Source organism: Gadus macrocephalus, chromosome 13 (assembly GCF_031168955.1).
Source record: "Gadus macrocephalus chromosome 13, ASM3116895v1".
Classification (NCBI taxonomy): Eukaryota; Metazoa; Chordata; class Actinopteri; order Gadiformes; family Gadidae; genus Gadus; species Gadus macrocephalus.
The window spans coordinates 21,580,184-21,607,092 of NC_082394.1; the positions used below are offsets into that span (position 1 = coordinate 21,580,184).

At 46.7% G+C, this 26,909-nt stretch overlaps 1 protein-coding gene across 11 annotated transcripts in view; it reads right to left on the minus strand.

Annotated features, from left to right (window-relative positions):
* Positions 1-2,731: 2,731 nt before the first annotated feature.
* cadpsa (Ca2+-dependent activator protein for secretion a) overlaps positions 2,732-26,909 on the minus strand; it is a 206,725-nt gene continuing 182,547 nt past the window's right edge. For 9 of the 11 annotated variants that reach the window (XM_060069141.1, XM_060069140.1, XM_060069148.1 and 6 more), the window contains 4 exons: positions 26,876-26,908; positions 25,333-25,440; positions 8,458-8,562; positions 2,732-5,082 (listed from right to left, as the gene is read on the minus strand). In XM_060069141.1, the coding sequence (XP_059925124.1) occupies positions 4,912-5,082; positions 8,458-8,562; positions 25,333-25,440; positions 26,876-26,908 (417 nt within the window). In that variant the 3' untranslated portion in view covers positions 2,732-4,911. The remainder of the gene's footprint in view (positions 5,083-8,457; positions 8,563-25,332; positions 25,441-26,875; position 26,909) is intronic. The other 2 variants (XM_060069143.1, XM_060069144.1) reach the window with 1 other exon arrangement.

The following is a 26,909-nucleotide window of genomic DNA, read 5'->3' on the forward strand; positions in this document are numbered from 1 at the left end:
GCTGATATTTACGAGATGCTGATATTGCAGAGACAAGAGATTTAAATAAAAATAAAATAAAATTCTCTAATTGTTTTATTTTCTGACTAATAAAAAAACGCTTCTGTCTGTCTCGCCGACTGACAGGAGTACCTGTGGGAAAAAACACACCCTCACGATGATTAACTATCCTACATCACTGATAACAATATGTTATAACGTCTTAATGCACTTAAAATAGACTGTACTTTGACATTCGTCCTCCTGCGCGCGCGCGTGTGTGTGCGCTTGTGTTTGTGTGTGTGCGCTTGTGTTTGTGTGTGTGTGTGTGTGTGTGTGTGTGTGTGTGTGTGTGTGTGTGTGTGTGTGTGTGTGTGTGTGTGTGTGTGTGTGTGTGTGTGTGTGTGTGTGTGTGTGTGTGTGTGTTTGCCTTTGTGTGTGTGTGTGTGTGTGTGTGTGTGTGTGTGGTAGCGAGGGAGACTTTGCCTGAGTCTGAATGTGAGGAGTTGGACTACGCGGGGACGCGCAGCTAATCATAACACCGTCCTCAGCCGCGGGGACGCGCACCTCATCAGAACACTGTCCTCAGCCGCCCGGTGGCGCGTGGAGAGCCTCATCCCGCACGAGGCTCAATGTAGCGCCAAGGCTCGGGACCCGCGGTGGTATGGGGCGGGGGGGGGGGGGGGGGGTCCACTGTCACTCATGTGATTCGTGAGATTGCTTTAAACTGTAAGCTACTCTTTTCATGGAAAAAAGATCTAAAATTAATCAGCGCTCGTGTCCCGTTCTTAACGCGGAGATAAGAAGGTCCGCGGGCAGAAGCGGGTAAGAGGCTTCCGGAGGCCGCTCCTAACAGATAGATTATCGGACATACCTGCCCTCTCTAACGGGCAATTTGAGGCGTGAGCACAGACAAACACGCATCAGCGCCTCCTCTCCGTGCGTCTCCCGCGCCATGGTGTCACTCCGTCTCCACGAGCCTAACAAATTGCTTTTGCAAAAACAAAACCGAGAGGAAGCGGTGATTGGCGAGCTAGGATGTCTCCATATTGCTTGATATCGTTCTGGGGTCGTTTCATTTTCCTGTCGTCATTGTCCGCACGGGTACCAGGGGCCCCTTGATGGACTCGAGGTGTGGACCCCCCCACCGGCCTAATACAGTAGCGAGACTCGAGGCCAGGTCTGACTGTGATGGTCAATTGCAGATTTTTCTATTTGGATATTGTTATCGTTTTCCCATTTACCCTCTTGATTGGAGCTTAAAAATCAAAGCAGCTCAGATCGTGCCGGCGTAAATCTCGGGGCCCATTAATCCTCCTCGGTGTCTCTCACACAATACCGCCCCACTGCGTGTGGATTTATGGGGAAATTAAACAGATGATATTCGATGGCAACTCACTGACCTGATAGACTGAATGCCAAAATAGTTGTGAGATGTTTGTTTGCGTGTGTTTGTGTGTGTGTGTGTGTGTGTGTGTGTGTGTGTGTGTGTGTGTTTGTTTGTGTGTGCGTGCGTGAAATGTATGTGCGTGTGACTGTGAGAGTGTGTGTGTGTGTTTGTGTGTGTGTGTGTGTGTGTGTGTGTGTGTGTGTGTGTGTGTGTGTGTGTGTGTGTGTGTGTGTGTGTGTGTGTGTGTGTGTGTGTGTGTGTGCGTGTGTGAGTGTGTTTGTGTGGGTGAATGTGCGTGCCCGTACATCTTTCTGATCATTCCTTAACGTGGTATGGAACGGTTGACCTCGGAGAAAATTAGGTCATGGATTCTTTGACATAATGCTCAAAACAGCGAAATTCTTTCTTATCTTCTGCACTATATCGCTCTCGGTCCAGTATTGGAAGTTTATAGCGCATGATATATTGGACGAGGCATTACCATTTAGCATTACTTCTTTATGTTGGTTAATTATAACAAATTCCCAAATTGACTCGAGTTTGATATCAAACATAAAACATTTGCTGTACGTTTATGTAAATAAATATTGAATAAAATTAATTTACAAGTTAAAAATACACATTCTATTTGATAAATTACAGGTTATAATAGCAAAGTAATGTCAAATGCGAATCATGTCCCCAAAAACTTAAATAAATATAAACAAAAACTGAACCAAAAAACAGAATTAAAGCTGATAATTTTGCACATTGCATGCCTGTATCAGTTGTCCTTGTTCTTAATACAATCATTACAACTAGGCTGGACTGGAATCTGTTTTTCTTCCTTTTTTCTTAAGAAGGGGATTTTAATAATTAAAACATATCACATCCTCTTTACATTTCTGGGTGTCTTATGTTTAATCCCTGGGGCTTTTTGATTCAATCGTGGGCTTCTTGCCCTTGTTTTTGGGCCTTTCTTGATTTATGATCTCTCCAGTTCTTCCAATCGCCTTGTGGATGCTAAAGTAAGGAGTGAAGCCATGTCTTAATCCAGGACATTTAATCTGAGACCCAGCAAGGAGGTCGCAGGTCAGAGCCACAGATTAACAAATATGGATCTTTTGCAGTCTGTTCAAAAGCATATCACCATCTCCTTCAAGCGAAGTGACATCTGTCATCACAGACATCTTATAGGCTTGAGCCTTTCTGAAACGTAAAATAGCATGTGTGATAACAGTTTTATTTTATTACTGGTTTAAGTTAAAAATACAGGGTTGAATCATGAAGTTCAACTTTAGATGAGGACAATTGTATACTTGCATAGTTATTTACACAGGGTCTGAACCCTGGCAGTGCAACCTCTGAACAGAAAAAAACACACAATCTTTCCACATAACCTTTATTGGAGATGTCTTTGTCTGATTTTGCTAACCTAGAAGGCAGAAGCATGAAGACTCCACGACGCGACACAGGGAACGGACATCTTCTGGCTGAGTACACCTGGGACGTGCAGTCTGGCACGCAGGCCAACGTACAACTCTGGGACACGGTTTATAAAACAACATTGGCAGGGAAAGAATTCACTTCCCAGAATCCATTATAAAAATGTGAAAAAACAAACTGCACATACACTCTAGAATTACATCTATTCAACATACAGACCATATAACTCAATAAATGAACCAACTTTATTATTTTATTATCTTCAAACTCAATATTTATAAATGGAACGATTGACGCTTTGTGTAAACATCCGTAAACATTTCAGAATAATTCTTAATCTATGGATAAATATTGCATCTGAGAACAAAAAGGATGTTTGAAAAAAACAGCTTTAGGCTTGTGTGATAAATACAGAAAGCATGAATCTGGATAAAGCTCAAGCAAAGCTCAAATGTGTTAAAATCAGATTCATTAGGTAATAAATGTACCTTTGGGTGGTTAACATCCACCTTGGACAGGGACAGTAATGATTTATTGTGTATACATACTAACACACACACAAACACACACAAACACACACACACACACACACACACACACACACACACACACACACACACACACACACACACACACACACACACACACACACACACACACACACACACACACACACACACACACACACACACACACACACACACTACATGGGGTAGCTGGAATGAGATATCTATATATCTCAAATAAATACAAACCAAACCAGGATGACAAACACAGCATCCACAGCCACACATGATTACAGAGTGTACCAAAAGCAGAAGTTCTGAGTCCCCCTTTGCTCTCATCAGTCAACTATTCCAGGTCTGACAAATGGTTCTTTAAAGATCTGCTGCGTGTTCCAGTTATTGTTATATTTGTTTTTGTGGACGAAACATGCAGACCGATCACAGAGAACACACAAGGTCATATTCACACCTCTTACAACAATGTGCTAAAGCTTCCTCCAGGTGTAGAGTTCTCTAAAACCCGGTACAGCAGCCCTCTGCCCCTTCTGATCCTTCCACAGGGACACATTCACAGCCCGACAACACACACAAATAGTTCTCCATATTGCTTATCCAGAACACGGAATGGAGAGCAGAATATCACAACTCTCCTCTTACACAATGGCGCAGCTACGGGTCAGAAGTGGGCTTTTGCCCCTTGTACCGGGTGGGCGACAGCGGGACCCTGGAAGGTAAATATCTGTTGTGGTACATGCATTGTTTGTCAGGCTACGTCAGACAGCGGCAGGACTTATTTCCTCCTTAACCATGCTACACTGGCCCTGGAACCCTAGGCTTTCCATCTCGTGTCCAGCAGGGGGGCACGGCTTGGGCGGGCCGTCACACCGCGGCTCTCAGCACACACACTCAACGCCAATCAATATGAGCGGGAACGAATGACATGAGTGGTATATACCCATACGTTGGGTACACTTTGGTCTGTGGGCCAATTTCATTACATCATGGAATCTGTTTTTGTTCTTTCATGTAAAGGTGGTGTTTCTCGTCACAATACATCAGTTTAATTTAACATTGATTCATTCTTCTGGAAGAGGGAATTAGTATGGCAGTGGACGGTCTAGCAGGCGGAGCAGATATATGACTCCTTCTCATGAAACCTCACGTCCGTTCTCGTCTGGAATACATGTGCTTTAGCCCCGAGTTAAAACGGCCACGAGTAGTAGCTTTCATAATATGCTCACGTGTTTGTGAGCATATTATGCTCACAAAAGTCCCAGACTCATTTGTTTAATATGAGCCAAACATAGCTATCACTTTATTTATAAATTAACCTTTCTTTTGGAAGATGCAATCATTTGGCGAGTATGAAAATGAGAGTATGCAGGTTTTCAGAATAATCTGAAAGATCAAATTGGAAAGCAAATGTTATTTTCATCCAAAACATTAGTCCTTTAGTCAGAGAGGCCTTTAGCTCCATCCCTGCAGAGCAAAACCTTCTGAGACGGTCCTACTCCCTCCCGTCGGCTCGCCGTAGGGCCAGTGTGTCATTGCCAAGGGTCCTGTAAGGTAGGGTAAGACTTTTGGGGGGGGGGGTCTTCGTCATGGTTTGATCTAGTGATCGTCGTCTTCGTCGCTGTCTCTCATGGATATACCTTGCATCCCCCCTTCCCTCACCGAGGCGGTGGCCTCTTCCAGGGTCAGCCGGTTGCGGACCGTGTCGTACATCTTGCTGTTCAGCGTGGAGTCCGGCACCCCCTGCAGACGGAAGTCCCGGTACTTCTTCTAAAGGGAGAGGAGGAGGGGAGGTCAGTGAAGTCTGGTACCTCTTCTAAAGGGAGAGGAGGAGGGGAGGTCAGTGAAGTCTGGTACCTCTTCTAAAGGGAGAGGAGGAGAAGAGGTCAGTGAAGTCTGGTACCTCTTTTAAAGAGAGAGTAGGAGGGGGCGTCAGTGAAGTCTGGTACCTCTTCTAAAGAGAGAGGAGGAGGGGAGGTCAGTGAAGTCTGGTACCTCTTCTAAAGAGAGAGGAGGAGGGGAGGTCAGTGAAGTGTGGTACCTCTTCTAAAGAGAGAGGAGGAGGGGAGGTCAGTGAAGTCTGGTACCTCTTCTAAAGAGAGAGGAGGAGGGGAGGTCAGTGAAGTCTGGTACCTCATCTAAAGGGAGAGGAGGAGGGGAGGTCAGTGAAGTCTGGTAACTAATCTTAAGGTAGAGGAGGAGGGGAGGTCAGTGAAGTCTGGTAACTAATCTTAAGGTAGAGGAGGAGGGGAGGTCAGTGAAGTAGTTATTCTAAAGGGGGAGGAGGAGGGGGAGGTTAGTGAAGTCTGGTACTTTTAGACGCCCTATTAGACTGAGGCTCTAAGACGCCCTATGTGGCCCTATGAGACTGAGGCCCTATTAGGCCCTATGAGACTGAGTCCCTATGAGGCACTATGAGACAGAGGCCCTATGAGGCCCTATGAGGCCCTATGAGACAGAGGCCGTATGAGGCTGAGGCCCTATGAGGCCCTATGAGGCCTTATGAGGCCCTATGAGACTGAGGCCCTATGAGGCTGAGGCCCTATGAGGCTGAGGCCCTGCGAGGCCCGATGAGGCCATATAAGACTGAGGCCCTATGAGGCTGAGGCCCATATAAGACTGAGGCCCTATGAGGCCCTATGAGACTGAGGCCCTATGAGGCTTAGGCCCTGTGAGGCCCGATGAGGCCCTATAAGGCTAAGGCCCTATCCGGCTGAGGCCCTATTAGATCCAATTAACTTTTAGTTGACAGTGAATGATTTTTGGAATGACCCAAGATGAAATTGGATCCAAGGAGCCAGCACCAAAAACATGGAAGGCATCCGGCACAGGCCCCCAGGAACAGTGCATACTTCCGCAATCCACCATTGCTCAGCGGCCAAGCCTGGCATTGCAGCTGTTGAAGCGGGCTGTGGACGGGTCCCTCGATTCAAGGGGCTCAGAGGCAGATATCTCCGTTCACTCCAATACAAGTGGGGAACAGGAATGTGTCCCCGCAAAAAATGTCTGGATATCAATCAAAGGCTCATAATTATCTTTATACCATGTGCTAATAAAATGTAAGTTTTCGTTTTTCAAAACGCCACCTCAAGCGTTTTATTAGCCGTTAGGTGGGCAGCTGAAAGGAGTCGTAGTGAAACAAATGTTTCGGCCCGGCATCCGAGAGGGCTCGGTGCAAGGCTACGTTAACTTCGTGTCCGAGGTTTTTCCTTTTACCCAAAGAGCACCTATTAGGCTGTTTTGACTTTTATGACCTATAAAAGTTGTTATATTTAACTTGGATACACATTGTCAGTTCATGGATCTCACCACCTTGTTTTTGCATAAGTTCAATAACTATCTTTTAGAGAACTGAATTTTATATATCAGCAGAAAAGTTGTAGTCGCTGCCACAAATCGCTATGGACAATAGATAAATGGTAGGTATAGAAACAGAAGAACTATTCCCTATGTTGACATTGACATCATTGCCTGAAATTGCATTTAAAAAGGCCTCCAGCAAAAGATTATGCCATTAAAGAGCCAATGAGCCCAATGTTTCAGATGTTATTCAACACTGTGATTTAAAAAATTGTTTTGGGCTGAGAGTATTAGGAAAGGGGGGGCCGTGTTTTCCCCATGGTTACGACCCACGCCAACTTTATAGTATTTATTTGGTACCGTAGTTGTGTAACTGTTATGAGCGGTATAATGAGCTATGTTGTATATAAAATGCACCACACAGCATTAAACTATACTAGAGGTTGAACGAGTGCAACTCGCGGGCTCAACCTCCTTATGAGATCCACTTAAGGCTGATTATCATTTAGGGGGTCACTCAATGACATGGTGAAGCGTCATCAACACGCCCACTGAAGTGCTGTGAGAAATACAGATTTTCTACTCCTCATTCACATATAAGGTCATTTACGTTTCCAATGGAGGAAATACTACCTCAAGGGTAGCATTATTCAGGAGATTTTCAGGATACAAATGTCAGGATATGTTGTTCACACATATGGCCGATCAGGAGAATATCAGGACTTACACGTGTGTCTGAAAGCAGTTAGTGTGTGAGCATTTGATTACATTATAAAATTACTCAATTTATGGTAACAGGGGTAATTTTTCAATGGAAAGTGTAGTATACTATGCATGCAAAAATTGTAAATCAATTATTAAATAGCTTTTACTGTTATTCAGGGCTGAAAAGTGCATTGACATTTTAAAATTCAAGGCAACTATTGGTTAGTTGAAAATAATAATCATCATTGAGATTAAACATCTCTTCCAGTGTCCTGGCCAAGACTGGCAGCAGTAGCCTAAAGTCACACATATAGCATACACACAAAACATAGGAAAAATAAAACAACTAAAACAGTCCGCAGGGGGGAGGGGGGGATATTAATTTCGCAAGACATTTGGGGAGGCTCAAGGAAGAGAGTAATATTAAGTTTGAGCAACACGTGTGTCGATGGCGGAGCCGTCATGTTTAAGGGCGAGTGTCGCTGTGTGCACGTGCGTGTGTGTTCTTACCTGCGCGTGTGTCGATGGCGGAGGCGTTATGTTTGAAAACATAACGTCTTACCTGGGCGAGTGTCTCCCAGGTAAGTTTTGACATACGGTGTGTGCGCATGCGTGTGCGCTTCCGTGTTTGTGTCGCTGCCTTTTTCTTGACGCGTGTGTGTGCGTTTCCATGGATGTTCGTGTGCATGTGCGTGTGTGTGCGGTGTGTGTTTGCGGTGTGTATGTGCGTGATTGCGGTGTATGTATGTGTTCGTGCGTGCTGTGTGTGTGTGTGTGAGCTGCAGGCTGCTTGACACATGCGCACATTAGTAACTTGAGTAACTGGTGCGACAGGCCTGCTATTATAGTAGTAAGATGTGTTGATCGACGTCAGACTACCTCGGTAATGGTAGTCTGACGTCACGAAAATAACGCCAGCTGCTTTAAGCAGAGAGGAAGATTCTCTTAGGGAGAATGGAAAAAAACAGGATTTTACCCATTTTTCCTGTAAATTGGGGACTTATTTCAGTAACTGTGATAAAAGGGCATAGATTACTCTGTTGACGTTTGAAACCGAAAAAGGTGTTTCGGGTTCACTGGCTCTTTAAACAGGTCCCATCCATAACAGAGTGTTTTCACTAGTAGCTGAGAGTTTCTCACCTTGACAACCCGGATGAGGATCTTCAGCTGGTACAGGTGGAGCTGGAGGTCCATACGGTCAGTCAGCCATGTTCCAAGGAGGTTCATAGTACTGGTGTACCATTGCTGTGAAAACACGCACGCATGCACACACAAGCACACACACACACACACACACACACACACACACACACACACACACACACACACACACACACACACACACACACACACACACACACACACACACACACACACACACACACACACACACACACACACAAACAAAATATCTAGTAAAACCAGGTAAATACATGAAGACTAGTAAGGCTTTTTCACATCACACAGCAAGACGAATAGTGATAGGAGGTACTACTTGTGAACTACTTTTTTACATTTGAACTGGATACCCGCCTCACTAAAGATGATGTAACATGTTTAGCAAAGAGCTGAAACAGCACAGTAAAATGTCCCGCTCCGGTCCCCTGTGCAGTCCGAGTTGCCCAGTGTGAGCAACCCTCTGGGGGGGTTCAAGGGGGGGTGTACAGGGAAGATCTTGGAGGAGGGGAGGGGAGGAAGGTTTAGTGGTAATATTCATATTAATGTGCATGTGAAGCTGTGCATCCTTGGCCCACAAGTGAACCGCCTGCTGGGGATCCGGAGAACTTGGACCCCAAAAGGTCCAACGCCAGACAGACAGATCCTGCGGGTCCGTCCTCTGAGCAGGGTGGAACATGGCGGTGGGAGGCGGCGACGGGGTGAATCAGTGTGGCGCCCCGGTGGCAGAGCTTCCTCTATAGCTCAGTGTGCCTGTGAAGGCATCGCTGCGCCAGCAGGCCTGTGATCTCGCCCCGAGCGTAACCCCCCGCAGGGAGGCCAGGCCTGGAGCGACGCATCCACCGCATCGCATATCCGTGCCTTTCTTCTGCTAATGGGATCTAAGGCACTGCAGCAGGCTGGGGAGGTCTGCTACCTGGGTTAAACATTCCATTTGAGCCATGCCGGAACCCCTGGACCAGCAGACAAGCACTGTGGTTACCCCCCCGTAATGGTTCTTTAAATTGGGGTGTTTTGTTTTTTCTTGTCATTTTTTTTTTTTTCATACTCAGTCAAATGTTCAGGGTTCATTTGAATGAAGTTAAATCCGTCGTATCAACCTTCTCATTCCCTGCTGTGGAATCTCAAATGACTAACCCACTGGTTTCATTGGTGGTCTCCTCATGCCTCTTCGTCTCCAAATGGTACTCTTAACACCATCTCCGGAGCAAGCACTGCAACTTCACAGCAAACATATCCAAGCTTTGGAAACCAAACCAACCAATGGCTCATTGGTTGGCTCAACATGGAGGTGTCAAAGCCCTCGATCGCAATCTGATCAGCGTGCAAGATCTCTGTGGAGGATCTAAAAGAGGATCCACCTGCCTATACCAAACAACTGGTGACGACTTTAGAAAGCCTTGTCGGAGCCAAGCTTGTGAAGTGAACAGTGCTGGCCCCTTTTACTTTGTCCCCCTTGGCAGAGGCTAACAAAAGCATCCATCTGACGACTTTACTGCCTCTCTCTTTTTCTTTCTAGGCCGAATGGAGATCAGCGGGGGGCAGGCTGCCTAACAGCCAAAACAAGCGCTATGTGTCTCTGCATACTTAATGCCATAACCTGACAACCATCAAATCTGGGGCGTTGTAACGACTCCATCTGAAGTGATGGCTTGGAGGGGCAAAATCAGGACCAAGAAGGATGTCAAGGGGTGTGTGTGTATGTGTATGTGTGTGATTTGCGTATATACACGTACACACACACACACACACACACACACACACACACACACACACACACACACACACACACACACACACACACACACACACACTCTTTCCGCCCCCAACAGATGAACCCCCCCACCTGGGCACAAGCGACAAGCCCACCCTTTCCCATTATCACACACACACACACACACACACACACACACACACACACACACACACACACACACACACACACACACACACACACACACACACACACACACACCACAGACACATGCGTGCTCTCACACACACACATCCACAAACACACACACACACACACACACACACACACACACACACACACACACACACACACACACACACACACACACATTCACAGGCACACAGAAGTGCACGTACATCTGCCAGTCCATCCCCCTTGGAGCGGGAACCGGGAGACAGAGCGACCTCCTGCCCTCTTTTGACACCAGCCCATCACCTCTCCACCATCACCTCCTCCTCCTCCTCCACCATCGCCGCCTCCACCAGCACCTCCTCCTCCTCCAGAATCTGCACTCCCTAACCTCTACCCACAGCCGCACACACGCATGCACACGCCCCACTCACCCACACACACGCACACAGTCCACTCACGCACACACACACACACTTCTCTCACGCACACACTCCACTCACGCACATACACACACACACTCAATTCACTCGCACACTCCACTCACGCAAACACACTCACGCACACACAAACAGACATTCCACACATACGCACACTCTCCACTCCACACACACATACACACTCTGCTCACACACTCACTCTCAGAAGGTGCTGTTCACACCCGACGTCTTTGCATGTTTAGGGGGAGCTCCGCTGCGTGGGGGGGGGGTAGGAGCTTGGTGAGGTTAGCGACTTCGTGTCTCCACCACCATCATCACCAGTTCCACTCCTGCATTCACCTAGTCGTCGTCCCCCCCCCCCGCTTCGGGCTCGGCGAGCACTGATGCCAATGAACCAGCCGCGCTATTCAGTGTGTCTCTGCTCTCTCTCTCTCACAGCAGCACCTTGTGGGGACAGGAGGCCTCCTCCAGGGGTGGACCTTTGTGCTTTTAGGAGCGATGAATGTGGTGGGCTGAGGGCCCCCCCTCCCATGTTTTCCTTTCACAGGGGGTACACAGGGATTACAAGAAGCCTGGGACTCTGCCTCTTACTGCCTCTCCGTTGCTGCGTGTGCGTGCAAGTGTGTGTGCCTAACCACGTGCGTATATGTGTGCATGCGTGCCTGGGTGCGTGCGCATGCCTCCTTGTGTGTGTGTGTGCGTGTGTGTGTGCGTGTGTGTGTGTGTGTGAGTGCGTGTGTGTTAGCGTGCCTGACTGTGCGTGCGTGTGTTCATGCCTGCCTGCCTGTGTGCGTGCATGCATGTGTGTGCATTTTTTCAGTGTTTAAACAGAAAAGAAGTCCAGGAAGGTGGAGGAGAGTGGCCATGCCCTCTCTCCTACAGAGCGGCTATTAGCATGCTAATGTCCCGGGACCCAGGAGGAGAGAGCGGCTTGGTTAATCCCAGCGCTTCAGTGGCCGCCGCTCTGCTGCTGGCTGTGTTTGTGTCTGGCTAATCCCTCTTTATTCTACCAAGACCTTCCTGAAGTCTAGTGGTGATGTTTTTAAACACCATTATGCTAAATTCATGTATATAGTTTCATCAAAATGATGAAATGCTCCATATTCCAAAGAGAAAGAGAGAGCGAGAAGCTTTGTGTGTGTGTGTGTGTGTGTGTGTGTGTGTGTGTGTAAGGCGGGCTGCATTAGTAGTAGTGTGTAGCACGCACCCTGCTGAGAGCCAGCTGTGTCTGCAATTAGTGGGAGGCTTGGAATGATGGCCACTGAAACAGAGACACTAATGCTGAGCAACAGGCCCTAGCTGCTACCCACACACACACACACACACACACACACACACACACACACACACACACACACACACACACACACACACACACACACACACACACACACACACACACACACACACACACACAAACACACACACACACGCGCAGGTACACACACACACACAGGCACACGCCCACAAACACACACACACACACACACACACACACAGGCCACATTAGATATACAGTACTTATACATCAATCTCAACACACTCTACAAGTAATGCCTTTCACTGCAGTGCCTCTCCATCCCACAGCGCAGTCACAGGCACGCATACAAGCGCAGACACGAAGAAGCACAACACACACACACTCAAACTAAAAGACCAAGTGGTTAATCAATGCTGTGGAAACATTTCTCCCATCTGACAGTGGCACATTTAGCCCAATAATAACCAGGCCCCCTTTGGGTCACTGAGAGCGTGGTGGTGGTGGAGGTGGTGGAGGTAGAGGTGGTGGTGGGGGGTCTTTAAATCCAACTGCGAGACATTATGCACTTAGGACAATGGGCCGGTCTAATCCTACCTGCTCTGCTTTTAGAGCCACCACAGGCCTACTGGGATCCTCAGTAGGCCTTCCCCTGGCACGCCAAAAGAGGACCTATTGATGACGACACTTCATTACCATATGGCGCATTTCCACTGCAGGGTGCGGAACGGATCGGATCGCAAAGGTGCGGGTCGGATCGCGTTTCCACCGCCAAAAGTGGGCGTGACCCGGACTTTGCCGTACCCGTTCTGACCCCATTCTAGGGACTCCTCCGTTGCGGTACCCAAAACGAGACCAGACGCCTGAAAGGGTACCCTGGAATTCTAGCTACACCCCCCCTCCGTTGATTGGTCGACAGAATCGTCACTTCCGGGTGACGCGGGGATAAAAACAAACAAACAGTAGCCTCAAGGTATTATTCTTTACAATTAACATGTCGCGTAAAAAGCTTGCTTGGGCGAACAAGGAGGTGGAGACGTTCGTCTGCATTCTTGCGGAGGAAGACGTTGTTTACGATGTTTACGTAGCTGCCGCGGCGATTGACATCCGGCCTACCACCAAGGGTACTGTCGGCAGTGGAAACGCGACCTCGGAACTGAGCTGGGCTATTTTGCCCCCTCCCTACGCACCTTTGCGATCCGATCCGTTCCGCACCCTGCAGTGGAAATGGGGCAATAGTAACCCACTCAGAACACTACCCCTCCCAGACGCCCCCAGACCCGCCCTATATGTCCATACAAACACACACACACACACACACACACACACACACACACACACACACACACACACACACACACACACACACACATTATTACAGGCTCACCTTGTCACCCAGAACATGAGAGATTAGGGAGAGAGCAGGAGGCTAATACAGCACCTCAACTCTCCCAGAGGCCAGGTTACCCCCTGTGTCTCCCTCCACCTCCTCTCCCTCCTCCTCCTCCTCTCCCTCCTCCTCCTCCTTCCCCTCCTCCTCCTCCTCTTCCTCCTCCTCCTCCTGCTTCCCCTCCACCTCCTCCTCCTCACCCAGTTTCTGAGGAGGCTTGGCTAGGTTGGAAGGCCGCGGGACAGAACAGGACTCCCACGGTTCTGACCGTCCAAGCGGGTGTTGAGTGGCAAAGCTTGGTCTCTCCCTAGGTCACTGAGGGGCTGGAAGGAGCCAGAGGAGGAGGAGGAGCAAGAGAAGGAGAACCTGCATGTCCAACTTTCTTTGCAATTTTTTTTATTCCCCTTGTACAAAGCGGCGGAGCGCGGCATTATGTTGAGATGTGTGTGTATCGTCTGGTTGTAGCGGAGTGAGGGGGCAAAACAGTGGGGGCTGTAGCCCGCCACGGCCGGGCCCCCGGGAAACAAAGAGCCAGAGAAAGGCTTGAAGGTGAGAGCCATAAGGAGGGAAAAAACAGCCGCAGAACACGCCGCCTGCAGGGCCCGGGGAAAAGTGAGCCGTTCTGCTAACAAAGAGCGGCTGGGTGCGGAGGAGGAGCGGCGGAGGAGCGGCGAAACGCGCTGTGGACTCAGCGCAGGGGAGCGGGGGCGGGGTTCTCCTGAGCCGCGAGGGGAGGGGCTCCCTGTGAAGGGAGGGTGGGGGGGGGAATGGAATAAGCCAGCGAGCACTCGAGGGCCCCACCGAGCACCTGAATGGCAGAGGGTCCCAGGGGGGCCTGTCGGAGGTGAATGGGCCCTGCTTTTTGGTTCCAATTTGTCTCTTTTCACCCCGGCTGGCCCCTGGCCCGGCTCTGACAGATGTACAAAGAGGGAGCGGCGCTGGGCCACACCACACACACACACACACGTACACACACCACACACACACACACACACACACGCACACACACACACATACACACAGTGACAAGCATGCACACAAACACACACGCATGCACACCCACGCACACATACACACACGCACAAGCACAAACACGTACACACAGACACACACACACACATCGCGCACAGCAGCTGTCACTTTTGTGGGGCGAGTTAATCAAACAAATACCAGTAAACCGGCCTGCTTTAATGCGGGGTGTTACTGGCGGAGAGGGAGGGCTTGTAAAGAAGCGATTGAGAAACACGGGGGTTGACATGTGTGTGTCGTTGATCAATTCACCCCCCCCACCCCCCTCCCTTTTATCGTTAAACAGTGAGGACTTGACAAAAGAAGACGTCTCCATTTAACTTGCGTTTCCCCCTCCCCTCTGCGGCTGGATCTTGGCTTTAAGGGTCCTTAAGTCTGCTCCCCCTTAGCCAATCAGCCCTGGGAGTCCCTGGTGGAGGATTTAGGTCTAAAGAAACCACAGAGAAAACAAGGAACGCTTGGGCTCCCAGTAATGACGACCGACTGGTAAGCTGCTTACACACTTCATTATACTGGAGGGAAACTTTTTTGGGGGGTTCATTTAGTTGGAGGCTGTCAGCCTTACAGCGGGTTGGCCTTTTTTATGATTATTATTGTGGCCAACAATGGCTGTTACCATCCTCCCCGTTGGCTGTAATCCCTTTACTGTCGCCTCACTTCTCCTTAAAGAGATTAATGGGCGACATGGAAAACAACAAGTGGACACTGTTGGCCACGGCTGCTTCATACCGCCACAATGGTTTCCAACGCATTAAGTCATTCCAGTCCTGGGCCCGGCAACAAATTCATCACTTCAATCTGGGGGAAAAGTTACCATATATTCCATTCATTCTCTTTCTATATATGTTAGTATATCACCATTGAAATGACTGTAGACATAAAGCCCTCCAAAAAGGCCCAACGGATGGGTTTTTTACAACATGTCTCTTGTTATGAGGGCACATAATTCCAAATCTCCACTGCAAAAACACTCAAGACTCACTTGTCCAGAGTTCCCCAAGACTCTGCACAGCCACCCCCTCCCAAACCCTCATAGGCACTTATTGTATGTTGTACTTCCTGGCACTTAATGTACCCACTTATTGTATATATTGCTATATTAACCTAGTGATTGTATGTGATGTAGGTACTGTACCGTCAGCGCTATATTGTCGTTTCACCTTCTTCTGACCAATGAACTTATTGGGCCCTATCTTGCATCCGGCGCAATTGACTTTCTCACTGGTGCATGCGTCGTTGCTAAGTTGCAACTGGCACAGAGCGTTCTTTTCCCTCTGGCGCCACGCGTCGGTAAATTAGGGAATGATCTTGCGCCCAAAGGGGCGGTTCGGCGAAAGGAGGAGGCGTGTTCTGGCACAAACGTTCCCTGGTGCTATTTTGCAGTTTCAGAAATTTTGCGCCACAAACCAGGAGATACCTGGTTTAAAGTCAGTGGTGCGTTGTTCAGATGCTATTTTAAGGGTGCATGCATAATGTTGCTTGTGCACCTCGCGCATACACTTTTTCTTCTCTCATCTACCTAGCCACACATTCTTGGTAAATTATTTGGGAAAGAACAGCTGATACAGTTATAAGTTGTACTTTTAAATCAATGCATTCGCAAACACTGTACAGCAAACACATATTTTCTTGACACAGACATCGTGTACATGCCCATAACTTTTAGGATTGTTGAGTATTTGATCGTGAGAAAACATGGTTTTACCGCGAGGGAGTGTCAAAAAGAATGAATGAATGCGGGCGCGCGTGTGTGTATGTGTAAATAATTAATGAATGCGGGCGCGCGGGTGTGCGTCCTGTTTAAACAAACGCAAACTAAACACGTAACGCATAATACAGTCCATGGCAATGTATTAACGGGGGGACATATGCATATTAGGAACACAAGTCGATAATGATAATGCATACAATACTGATAAGGAACTATGTTTATAATGTATTGCGTATATTAGTAAATAGAACCACAGTTACCGCATATCATATGTGTGTTAAGTTTTCTTTGCCGACATTTATTTGAGGACTCAGTATTTATGAAGTTGTGGAAGAAAACTTTACTTATGTGTGAATTAGGCCATATTATTTGGCCATAAACTGAGGCAATTTAAGTTTGAAATTGACGCTCATCTGTCCCATCGGAGACTGCAGACGCTCTGTCAAAATATGAATTCATCAGATTCAAATGCGCTCATGGCTCTTAAAGGGGATGGGAGCTGGCACTCTCATTGGTTTATTGCACGCTACGCCCAAACCACACCTACGGGTAATTAGGCTACTTCAGACCAACCCTTTTTAGATTTGCGCCGGGCGCAAGAGTCATTTTTGCGCCGGTAAAATAGTAACATCGCCATAGAACCGCCCACAAAGCTACTTGTGCTTGCCGCTACTCACTTGCGTTTCAGACTGTTAAAATAGGGCCCATTGTCATCAAAGTCGCTTTGGATAGAAGCGTCTGCAATATGGCCTAAATGGAAATGGAAATGGAAGTCGATCAAGGCAGACAGGTGTAACATGTATCCAGAAAGGAATTGCTTTGCGTGTGTCTGTGTGTGGAAGGACCAGGGGGAGGATGTGCGGCCGAGAACATGGCCGACCGGTTAGAGTTCAGTGTGCGGTGTGAGCAAGCTCAGCGTTGATTAAATTGTTCACTTGCTGTTGCTGGTGGGCAGCGCCCGGGTTCGTGACCGCAGCGCTCAAATGTCCCGGCCAGCAAAATGGCTTGGGGACAGCCGCCGCTACACCCTGCCTCATTAAGTCTGATGTTATACTTCTCACCAGGCACGCACGGGCGCACACAGGCACGCACCGGCACGCACCGGCACACACACACACACACACACACACACACACACACTCACTAAGTCTCTCCCAGTCCCTACAACTTTAAGTAGAGGATGGTAACAACAGTCAACAGCTGAATCAGACCACTGCTTGCTTACCACTCACACTCAAACACACACACACACACATACACACATGGGCACACACACACACACGTACACACGCACACACATGCTAAGGCAGTCCGAGCACTTGGCAGTGCCAGAGCAGCACAACCGGTGGATCCAAACAGCAGGGGGCCGGCCAGGGATTAATATCCTGCCGCGTTTCTCTCCCAATCTGAACTGCCACCAAGGTCAGCGGAAATACTTCAGTCAATCAATGAGCCGCGCTCCTAATCCGGCTGGCGCAGCAGATTAAGGGTATAATTGACCCATGTAATCCCTGATTCTGCGACCTCACCCTCCTCACCCCCCCCCCCCCCCCCCCCCTCCCACACTCCCTCAGTCCTGGGTAGATGGGGGGGGGGGGGAGGGTTGGTGCAGAGCCTCAGCCAAATCCACATCCACACACATGAGCTCACACACACACACACACACACCCATACACCCACCCACACACACACACACACACACACACACACACACACACACACACACACACACACACACACACACACACACACACACACACACACACAAACACACACACACACACACACACACACACACACACACACACACACACACACACACACACACACACACACACACAGAATCCCTCAAACAAACTGTCCTTGCAGTGTCTGCCCTGTTGCACCGTCCTAGCTGTGGAAACTTTCATCAGGGAGGAGAGCGATCGGGGGGGATGACATATCAGCACAAGGCTGGATTTGGCTCAGGCTAAAGAGATGGCTTTTTTAATCAATGATCCCGGCCACCCTACCCTCACCCACGAACGTAATCCCCCCCCCCCACCACCTCCTGCTCCAAGTAACGGTCTGCGTTTAAGCACAGCTGTTTTAATCTCTGTGTTGTGTGAGGGGATTGGAGAGGAAGAAGGAAAACTAATTCTTCTTTACCCCCCAAAACTCTCCATTCACTCGTTCGCACACACACACACACACACACACACACACACACACACACACACACACACACACACACACACACACACACACACACACACACAGACACACATGCACAAACACACTTTATTAATCTAAATGTGTGTTATGTGTTAAAAATGAAATAAAGAATAAAAAACACTACTTAAAACAGACAACCCACTGCATTGTGTTACAGAACTGGCTTAGGTGACACAATAACAACTACATGGCTCAACTTCTGATTGAGTAATATCAACTGAATCAACGTGCACACATACCCACACACACACACACACACACACATAATCAAACCGGGTCTGAGATTGAATTCAACAACAGGAAAGAGTATTATTCAACGATAATATCAACCAGATTAAATGATTGGAAGGTGAAAAAGAGGTAGATGGCCTAAAGTCAATCCAATTAAAACTCTGAGATAATACCACCTCTGGTGCAAACAACACATCCTAAACCACTGAATCCATAGGAGGAGATTACATGTGTGTGCCACGCGTATCTAATATCAATAAGAAATGATAAACCAGCATAACCATGAATCCGTGTCACAATATATCTATCATTCACTTCTTAACATGTCTGTAATGACAATTCATCTCCTGAGACAGCTTAGTAGGATCCATGTTTTCTCCAGGCTGGCCTCCATGTCACCCCAAGTATTGACATATATTAAGACCTCAAGGAACAGCCGACTAATCTGACACTTTAACGTCCAGAACGAGGTCTGTCCTACCCCCAATCAGAGGGTCCAGAGCTACCACCTCCCCGTGGACTCAGGTGAGGGGGGAGGTCATCCTAGGACAACGCACCTGTCTTTACTTACTCAGCAGCTCATTAATTAAGCACAAGTTAAACTATGATCCAACTTCTCAGAAACAATGTGAATGTATATATATATAATTCATTTTTATGACTTCTGGTTATTTCTTATGGCTTTTTCATCATATTATCCAAACAAACCAGAATCAACTACTAGAAAGTCCTGTTCTGCCATTTAGGAGACCTCTCCCTAAAGCAGCATGAACAGCATGTTCACCACAACACGGTGCTAACCTTTCTGGTCTGACAGGGAGCCACGGAGTGAGTGAGTACGTGTCTGTGTGTGTGTGTGTGTGTGTGTGTGTGTGTGTGTGTGTGTGTGTGTGTGTGTGTGTGTGTGTGTGTGTGTGTGTGTGTGTGTGTGTGTGTGTGTGTGTGTGTGTGTGTGTGTGTGTGTGTCTTGTGACACTATTCAATAACCAGTACAGTTTGGCCGTTGGTGGCTGAAACCACCACCCTATGAGATTCATCAGCACTGTATTTGGAACAGGTGTAAATAACGGTGGTTCATGTTAGGTGAAACGCGACCGCGAGGCTGGTTGAACACAAGAACAGAACAAAAGAGCAGAGAGCAGCCAGCAACACGTCAGTCCCAGCCTGGGTGAGAGAGAAAGAGAGAGAGAGGAGAGAGAGAGAGAGAGAGAGTGAGAGAGAGTGAGAGAGAGTGCGCGAGAGAGCGCGAGAGGGAGAGAGAGAAAGTGCGTAAAGAATAAACAAATGTACGCACACACCAATGCACACACACTTATTGACACACATGAATTGACACACACACACAGAACGGATAAGCATGGTAAAACGTTCTGTCGGTGGGTGTAATCTGGTATGGTAGGAGACCGGCTGACACGCTCGCAGGCCACATGGTCACATGCTAATTTCACTCAACCTTCCTCCTCTTCTTCTTCTTTCTCTGTCTTGTCTATCCAGCTCTCCTCTTCTTGAACAGTATCTCTCTGCAGTCCTCCTTTCAATCCCATAATCCATCCTCCCAGCAGAGAGACCGGCTCCTGGGTTTTTTTTTTTTTTTTTTTTTTTAATCTGTTCATCAGGTTTTGCCATTTTTCATACATATGCATCCCCCCCTAACTCCCATCCCCTTAGCAGAGATGAACAGGAATTAGGAGGTCTTCAAATACAAAATGATAAGGTAATTGGCAGAGTCCAAAAACAAAGAAGATATGAAACAAAACAAAAATCAAATAAAAATTACAATAACAATGTATGTATGCAGAACATTCTATCTAACATTGTATGTCTTTAGATATCCCCATCCTCTGAAGCAACTGTTACGGCCTTTTTATAGTCTAGAAAGGGTATCCATGTTTTCTCAAAGTTTCTCAGTGAACCTTTCAGGGAGAATCTAATCTTCACTAGCTTGATGAAATGTAATATATCCTTGATCCATCTAGAATGGGTAGGTGGGAATACGTGACGATGGGGGCACTGGTTATGGTAAAAACTAAATTGCTATTTTAAACCACTTAAAAGGCTAAAAGTAGCCAGACACTTAGTATAATAGGGGTCTTAACATATAAAATGAGGCAGGACATTTTATACACACAATACCATCAGTAGATCACCCGTCGATGCCATTTCGTTTTTAGACTCGATAGGTAGATTGACGAACACAGAGATTGTGACATCCGTCAGCAACATGCAAGCTCTGTGTTCGCCAATCTACTTATCGAGTCTTAAAAACAAAATGGCGTAGACGGGTGATCTACTGATGGTATTGTGTGTATAAAACGTCCTTTTTAATAAACAATCTGTACACTTACAAAGTTCTCAATGCCTCGTTTCAAGAGCTGGGTAGCAAATATTTTCAAGAGGGTTGTCATGGTCCCAAATATCTGGAGGGCAATCAGAGGAGTAAAGATCGGAATAGAAGTTTAAAAAGGTTTAGTTTAGGCCTATATCTCTTGTATCTGTGAGAATATCACCAGTGGGTAATTTTATTTTAGTGATCAGTCTAGAAGCTGCAGCTGAACGAGCTTGATAGGCGAGAAGTTTAATTGCTTCGTCACCAGTCTCGAAAATACATTGTCTCGATTTAAGCCTAAGTAATTCAGCCTTACTTGTTGATAACACATCAAACTCGGCCTGGAGGTGAAGGTGTCTATTATACAGAGCCGGGGTTGGGGCTACTGCATATTGGTTGTCTAACTGTAAAATTTCCTCAGAGATCACAGACAATTTAATTGCTTCTAACTTTTTGGCGTGTGAGACATAAGAGATTGTTTGACCTCGTAAGTAAGCTTTGAATGCTTCCCATACAGTGGACTGGGAGACGTCAGGGGTTTTATTAATTTAAAAGAAAAATCAAATTTGAGAGGTAAGGAACTCCTTAAAATTATCATCGAACAGCATTTGGAAGTTAAAGAGCCACTGCCTTGAAGGAGCATAGCTTCTAAGGTAAGTTGACCTCAATGGAGGTGGGGGGGCGTGGTCCGATAAAACAATTCTGTGGTACTTGCAAGAATCAACCTTTGATAGAAGTCTGTCATCCACAAGAAAGAAATTGATCCGAGAATATGTACGGTGTACGTGCGAAAAGAATGAATGTGCCTTGGTTGATGAGAAGTTGAACCTCCAGGGGTCAGACAAGCCCAGCTGCTCAGCATAGGAAGCCATAACCCTAGCAGAGCTAGAAAGGACAGTGTCTCTGGTAGATGACCTATCAAGAGTGGTGTCTTGGACCATATAAAATCCCCCCCTATGACTACAGGACTACAGGAGTGTTTTGGATGAGACCTGACGCAATAACATAGCGGCCGTTGGCGTCGGCAGTAGAGCTGAGTAGTTCAAAAGCAATGTTTTTACGAATTAAAATGGCGGCACCTCTCGATTTGACATTAAACTTTGAGTGGAATAAGTGCCAAACCCATCCCTATTTGAGTCTCTGAACATCAGAGGCACACAGCTGCGTCTCCTGGAAAAAAAGCTATATCGGAAGATGTAAATTCATTATTTTGTTTAATTTAGTAACCTTGTTTGAACCCTTGATATTCAAAGACACAAAGCGGATACCCTGTGCAATGATTAAATCAGCCATTTGGGATGTAGGAGAAGTAATGTTCAGCATATTGCCATTGCAAACAAAGCCATATAGTTGCTACACACACAAGTGAAGAAAAAACTAAGGAAAATAAGAATGATAAATTATCTGCCCCCAGTCCTGCCCCCTCCTAGTACAAATGAGTACAAATGAAAACCAAAACATGTAATGAGCTGATACAAAATAATACAGCTTGGAAAATATAGAACGAAGTTCTTTGACAATTTTTTCGCGCATAGTTAGAGCTGTTACACGGAATTCAGCCATAATCTCCGCCTGTAGCACTTTCACCTCAGTGTGGATGGTGGCAATCATGCCTTCTCCAACGTTCTCTGCCATTTCACCTGATGTTTGGCTAGCTAGCAAAGAGTCCTCGGTAAATTTCGTCGACCTACTGCTTCCCCTGTGGCTTTTATTTCTCCCAGACCTCAAAAACTAGTTAATACTTGTTTAAAGCAATCACGTGTAACGTATCGAAGATGTAGTAGCTATATTTACAAAACAATATTTGAGAATTTAGTGGAGAGGCTTCGGAGCACGTCCTCACTCGGCCATGTCAAAACCGGAAGCCTGCTGGGGTTTTCTTAGGGACAGATTAGACACCACCATGAGGCCTAAAGCCCACCGGATCTCATGGAGTCAAAACAGACTCTGTGTGAAGTCTAAAGCTCAGGGACTTACTCTTTCCATTTAAGTACATCTTCTTACTCTTTCACTAAACAGACCTTCTGTCTGTTTAAAATACTTAATTTCCTTTTTCAGGGGTTGCAATATAATTCATTTGGTATGAATCATTTAGCAGCTGTGAACCGGTCGTGGGCCAGTGATACACCAGTAATGTAGCCAGTAGGGATGGATTTAATCCACAAGTTAGAGTCTGAAGTCTGGAGACCAGTCCTAGGACTGGTCTCCAGAGGGGGCAGACACAGAGTAGTCCTAGGACTACTCTGTGGGGCAGACACAGAGTAATGGAGACAAAACAGTACCAAGTGATTTAAAAAAAATACAGCCACGCTATAACTGCACTCTGTGGGCTTTGCTACGTTCATCACAATATGATTCGATTATCTTTTGGGCTGCGCTACAAATATGAAGCAGAATTCGCACTCTGCAAAGATATGACAACATCTGGCTTGGAGGTCTAACCCCGACAAGGCAGCACTTTGCATATCTTAGTTTCATTGCTCCCGCCACATTCTGAACAGCAAGGAACCTCCAATCAGCCCCACCCCTTGTGGAGTCATTGAGCATACGTTTGGTGGAGGTATCTGGCGAACGCACATATCCACATGAACAATGTTGCATTTAAATGTCGTACAGGGGGATTTATACTTGAGCATAGGCTAAGGAAGCAAACAAGTACACAGTGTTAGGACGGGCAGGGCCTGTAAACGCAGAGTAGAGCCGCCACACAAAGAGGGCTTTTGTTCTTTTTTTCCTGCATTGATTACCTCTTGTTTGCCAGCTCAGATGGAGCAGCCATTGCATTAGGGGTAATCCCTCCTCAAGGACCTGAACATCTCAAACAACAAGCGCCAGACAAAAGACTGTGAACAGCAAGGAGGCGCGGGACTCCGCAGCACAACCACAAGAGTTTGTTTTTTTGCAAATTGGACGAGCCAGAGTCAGCCATCCACACAAAGGGAAAGCCTCCGACAAGATGAATGCACACACAGCTGGGGATAAACTAGGAAGCAAAGTTGATAACTTACTTAAGTGAATAACTTTTCTTTATTGAGTAACAATGTTAATTTCATCAAGCGTTAAATGGCTTTAGCTAGTTGGATTGGCCGAGCTGGCCTTTACAGATCGTTAAATTAAGAGTTGCATCGAATGAATGAACTATTACAGAGTTGAGTAACAGCTAGGGTAGGCAAATTACTTAAGAAGCATTTTTTTGCATATTTGTTGAAATTGTCTTTCCCTCCGGGCAGCATCAATAAATCAAGTACTCTGATATAAAAAACGTTGCAGCGAGAAGTTGTCTCCCAAAAGGCAGGAATAAAGACCTAAAAATAACATCCCTGTGTCTGAAGATGGCCTTACATGCAGAGTATGGTGAGAGTTGTAAAGAGCTTGATCGTTCGTTCCTTCATATATAATATTTATATATGTAAAGGCCTCACTAAAAATTAAATGAAGGACGCCAAGTGATTTTAGTTTGAAGAAAATTAGCTTGCAAAAGAAAATGGTTTTAAAAAAAAATAAGTAGTCTTATCTGAAGATAAGACATTGGACAATATATCCCACTATTTGATCTCCAATATTAATTTTGATACTCAAATATATTCCTAGTATCAAGGACATTCTGTAGCAATATTTTCCAATGTGTAAACAAGAATAATGTGAAATAAACGGGCTCTCAATGAGCTTGTAGGATTAGGAAACAAAAGAGGGGAATCTGAATTAATCATGGCAGATATAATTTTGTTTGTTCTCTTTGGAACACACCAATTTTTTTTGCTTAAACAAAACCATCCAAGTCGACGGTTCTATAATATTCAGGTAGAGTTTCAAGTCAAACCGAGTAAAACCGTGTCAAACCGGGTCAAACTGAATCAAGCTGAGTCAAACCAGGTCAGACCTGAGTCAAGCCGAGTCAGACCAGGATTGAGTCAAACAGGTTCAAACCGAGTCAAATCTGGTCAAACTTGGTCAAAACCGATTCAAACCGGGTCAGACGTGTCAAACCGGGTCAAACCGAGTCAAGTTGATTCAGACCAGGACTGAGTCAAAACGAGTCAAACCGAATCAAGCCGAGTCAAGCCAGGCCAATCTAATGGAACAGGTCACTAGCTTACTCTGAATTATTTCTCCAAATTGCCTACTGTAGCTTTAAAAGTTGAAGGTATATCTTTTTCAGTATTCACATTTTCGATTGGCCCCAACGGCAATCATTGGTAAATAAGAAAGCTGGTCCTCCAGAGTCCTTGAGGCCGTGCAGTCCTCAGCAACTCCTGGACCCTATAGCCCCCCCAGTGACGAGCAGGACCCCCTATAGCCCCCCAGTGTGGTCCTCATTGGACCCCCTGTAGCCCCCCAGTGAGTAGCATACTCACATCAAACAGCCTCTCTATGTAGACCTCCTCGTTGACCTTGTCCCGCAGCATGTCCTGGGAGTGGCGCATGAAGGTCACGTAGCCGTCCGCCACGTCCATGCCCGGCTTCTGCAGGTACAAGAAGTAAAGGAGTCACACAACGTTAAAGCCTCTGGCAGTCTGGGGAGGGAGCACACAACATCTAGAGTCATCACTTCACAACGCACAACAAGACATCAGGGACAACAGGTGTTCTTAAACACAACTCTATCTGTGGCTCAGCCGCACATGAACCAAAAAGATTGGTAACTGATCTTGTTTGAGAGAATGCCACTTCGCATTGTCTGAACATTTCCAGTTGTTTGGACTTGGCTATAACTTCATCAGATCCATTGCTTTGTCACGGACTGTTGTCCTTGTTTGTTCTTCTGCTTCAGTCTTTCCTTTTATTTCTCTGTTATATGTTATATGCGATATGCAAACTCCATTCCAATGTCCAGTACTTATGTGTCATAGAGTCCCTTCTTTACCATTGTTACGGGGAAAAAGCCAACACAATCACATTCACTAGTGCAGACTTTGCATTAAACTCTTTTACAATATGGCAAATTGTTATGGCAAAAAGCAGAGCCAGATAGTCATCATTATTCATCAGCATTGCGGATGCAAACATGAAAGGATCTGTCTGCTTGATGAAGTGGTAGCTGTTCCCTGCCTGAATGTGTTTGCTCCCTGAGCCTCTCTACAGGTCACACTACCCTGAGGTCCACAGGGAACTACAAAGCACTGCGACCCCAGTCTCAAGCCATCACAGGCCTCTCCTAACTGGTGACTCAAGTCAAGATCCTTATCTTCACGTCCCGTGTTTCAACACATCCGTCCAATCTGCCAACGCGCAAAGGGATGTGCAATTGTATCGGTTTATTACACGGACGAAGGCGATGGTGGGCAGATTAAAATGCTATTTGTAGCTCCGAGCCTTGCTGTTCCCAGATCAGTGGCTTGTTGTTTTACAACATGGGATCACAACCGCACGGCGTGCAGCAACGCCACGGCTGGCGCTGTTGGCAGGGATGGCTGTATGCATATGAATGGACACATGCAGGAGAACCATGGGACACTTGTGAACAGGGAAATGCAAATGCTTCGTCTGCAGAGCGGCTTGGCGCACGCTCAGCCAAGTGTTATGCAATTCACAAAACAAATAGATGGCAAGTGTGAAATGAGATGCTTTATCAAGGAACTGGATGGTCCAATCAACTAATGACTAGAGTCTAGGAATCCAAACAAACACGCACACACACTCACGCACTCACTCACTCACTCCACAATGACATAACACGCTCCTCTTAAAGTATACAGGCCATAACGTGTAAGGCAGACAGACAGACAAACACAAAGTACCACATCGCACACACACACACACACACACACACACACACACACACACACACCACAACAACATAGTTCTATCCTTTGGAAGTACACAGGCCATAAGGTGTTAGACAGACAGACAGACAGACAGACAGACAGAAAGACACCATAATAATTAGCTGTCACTTACAGGAACATCCACATACTTAGAGGCAGCTTTCACC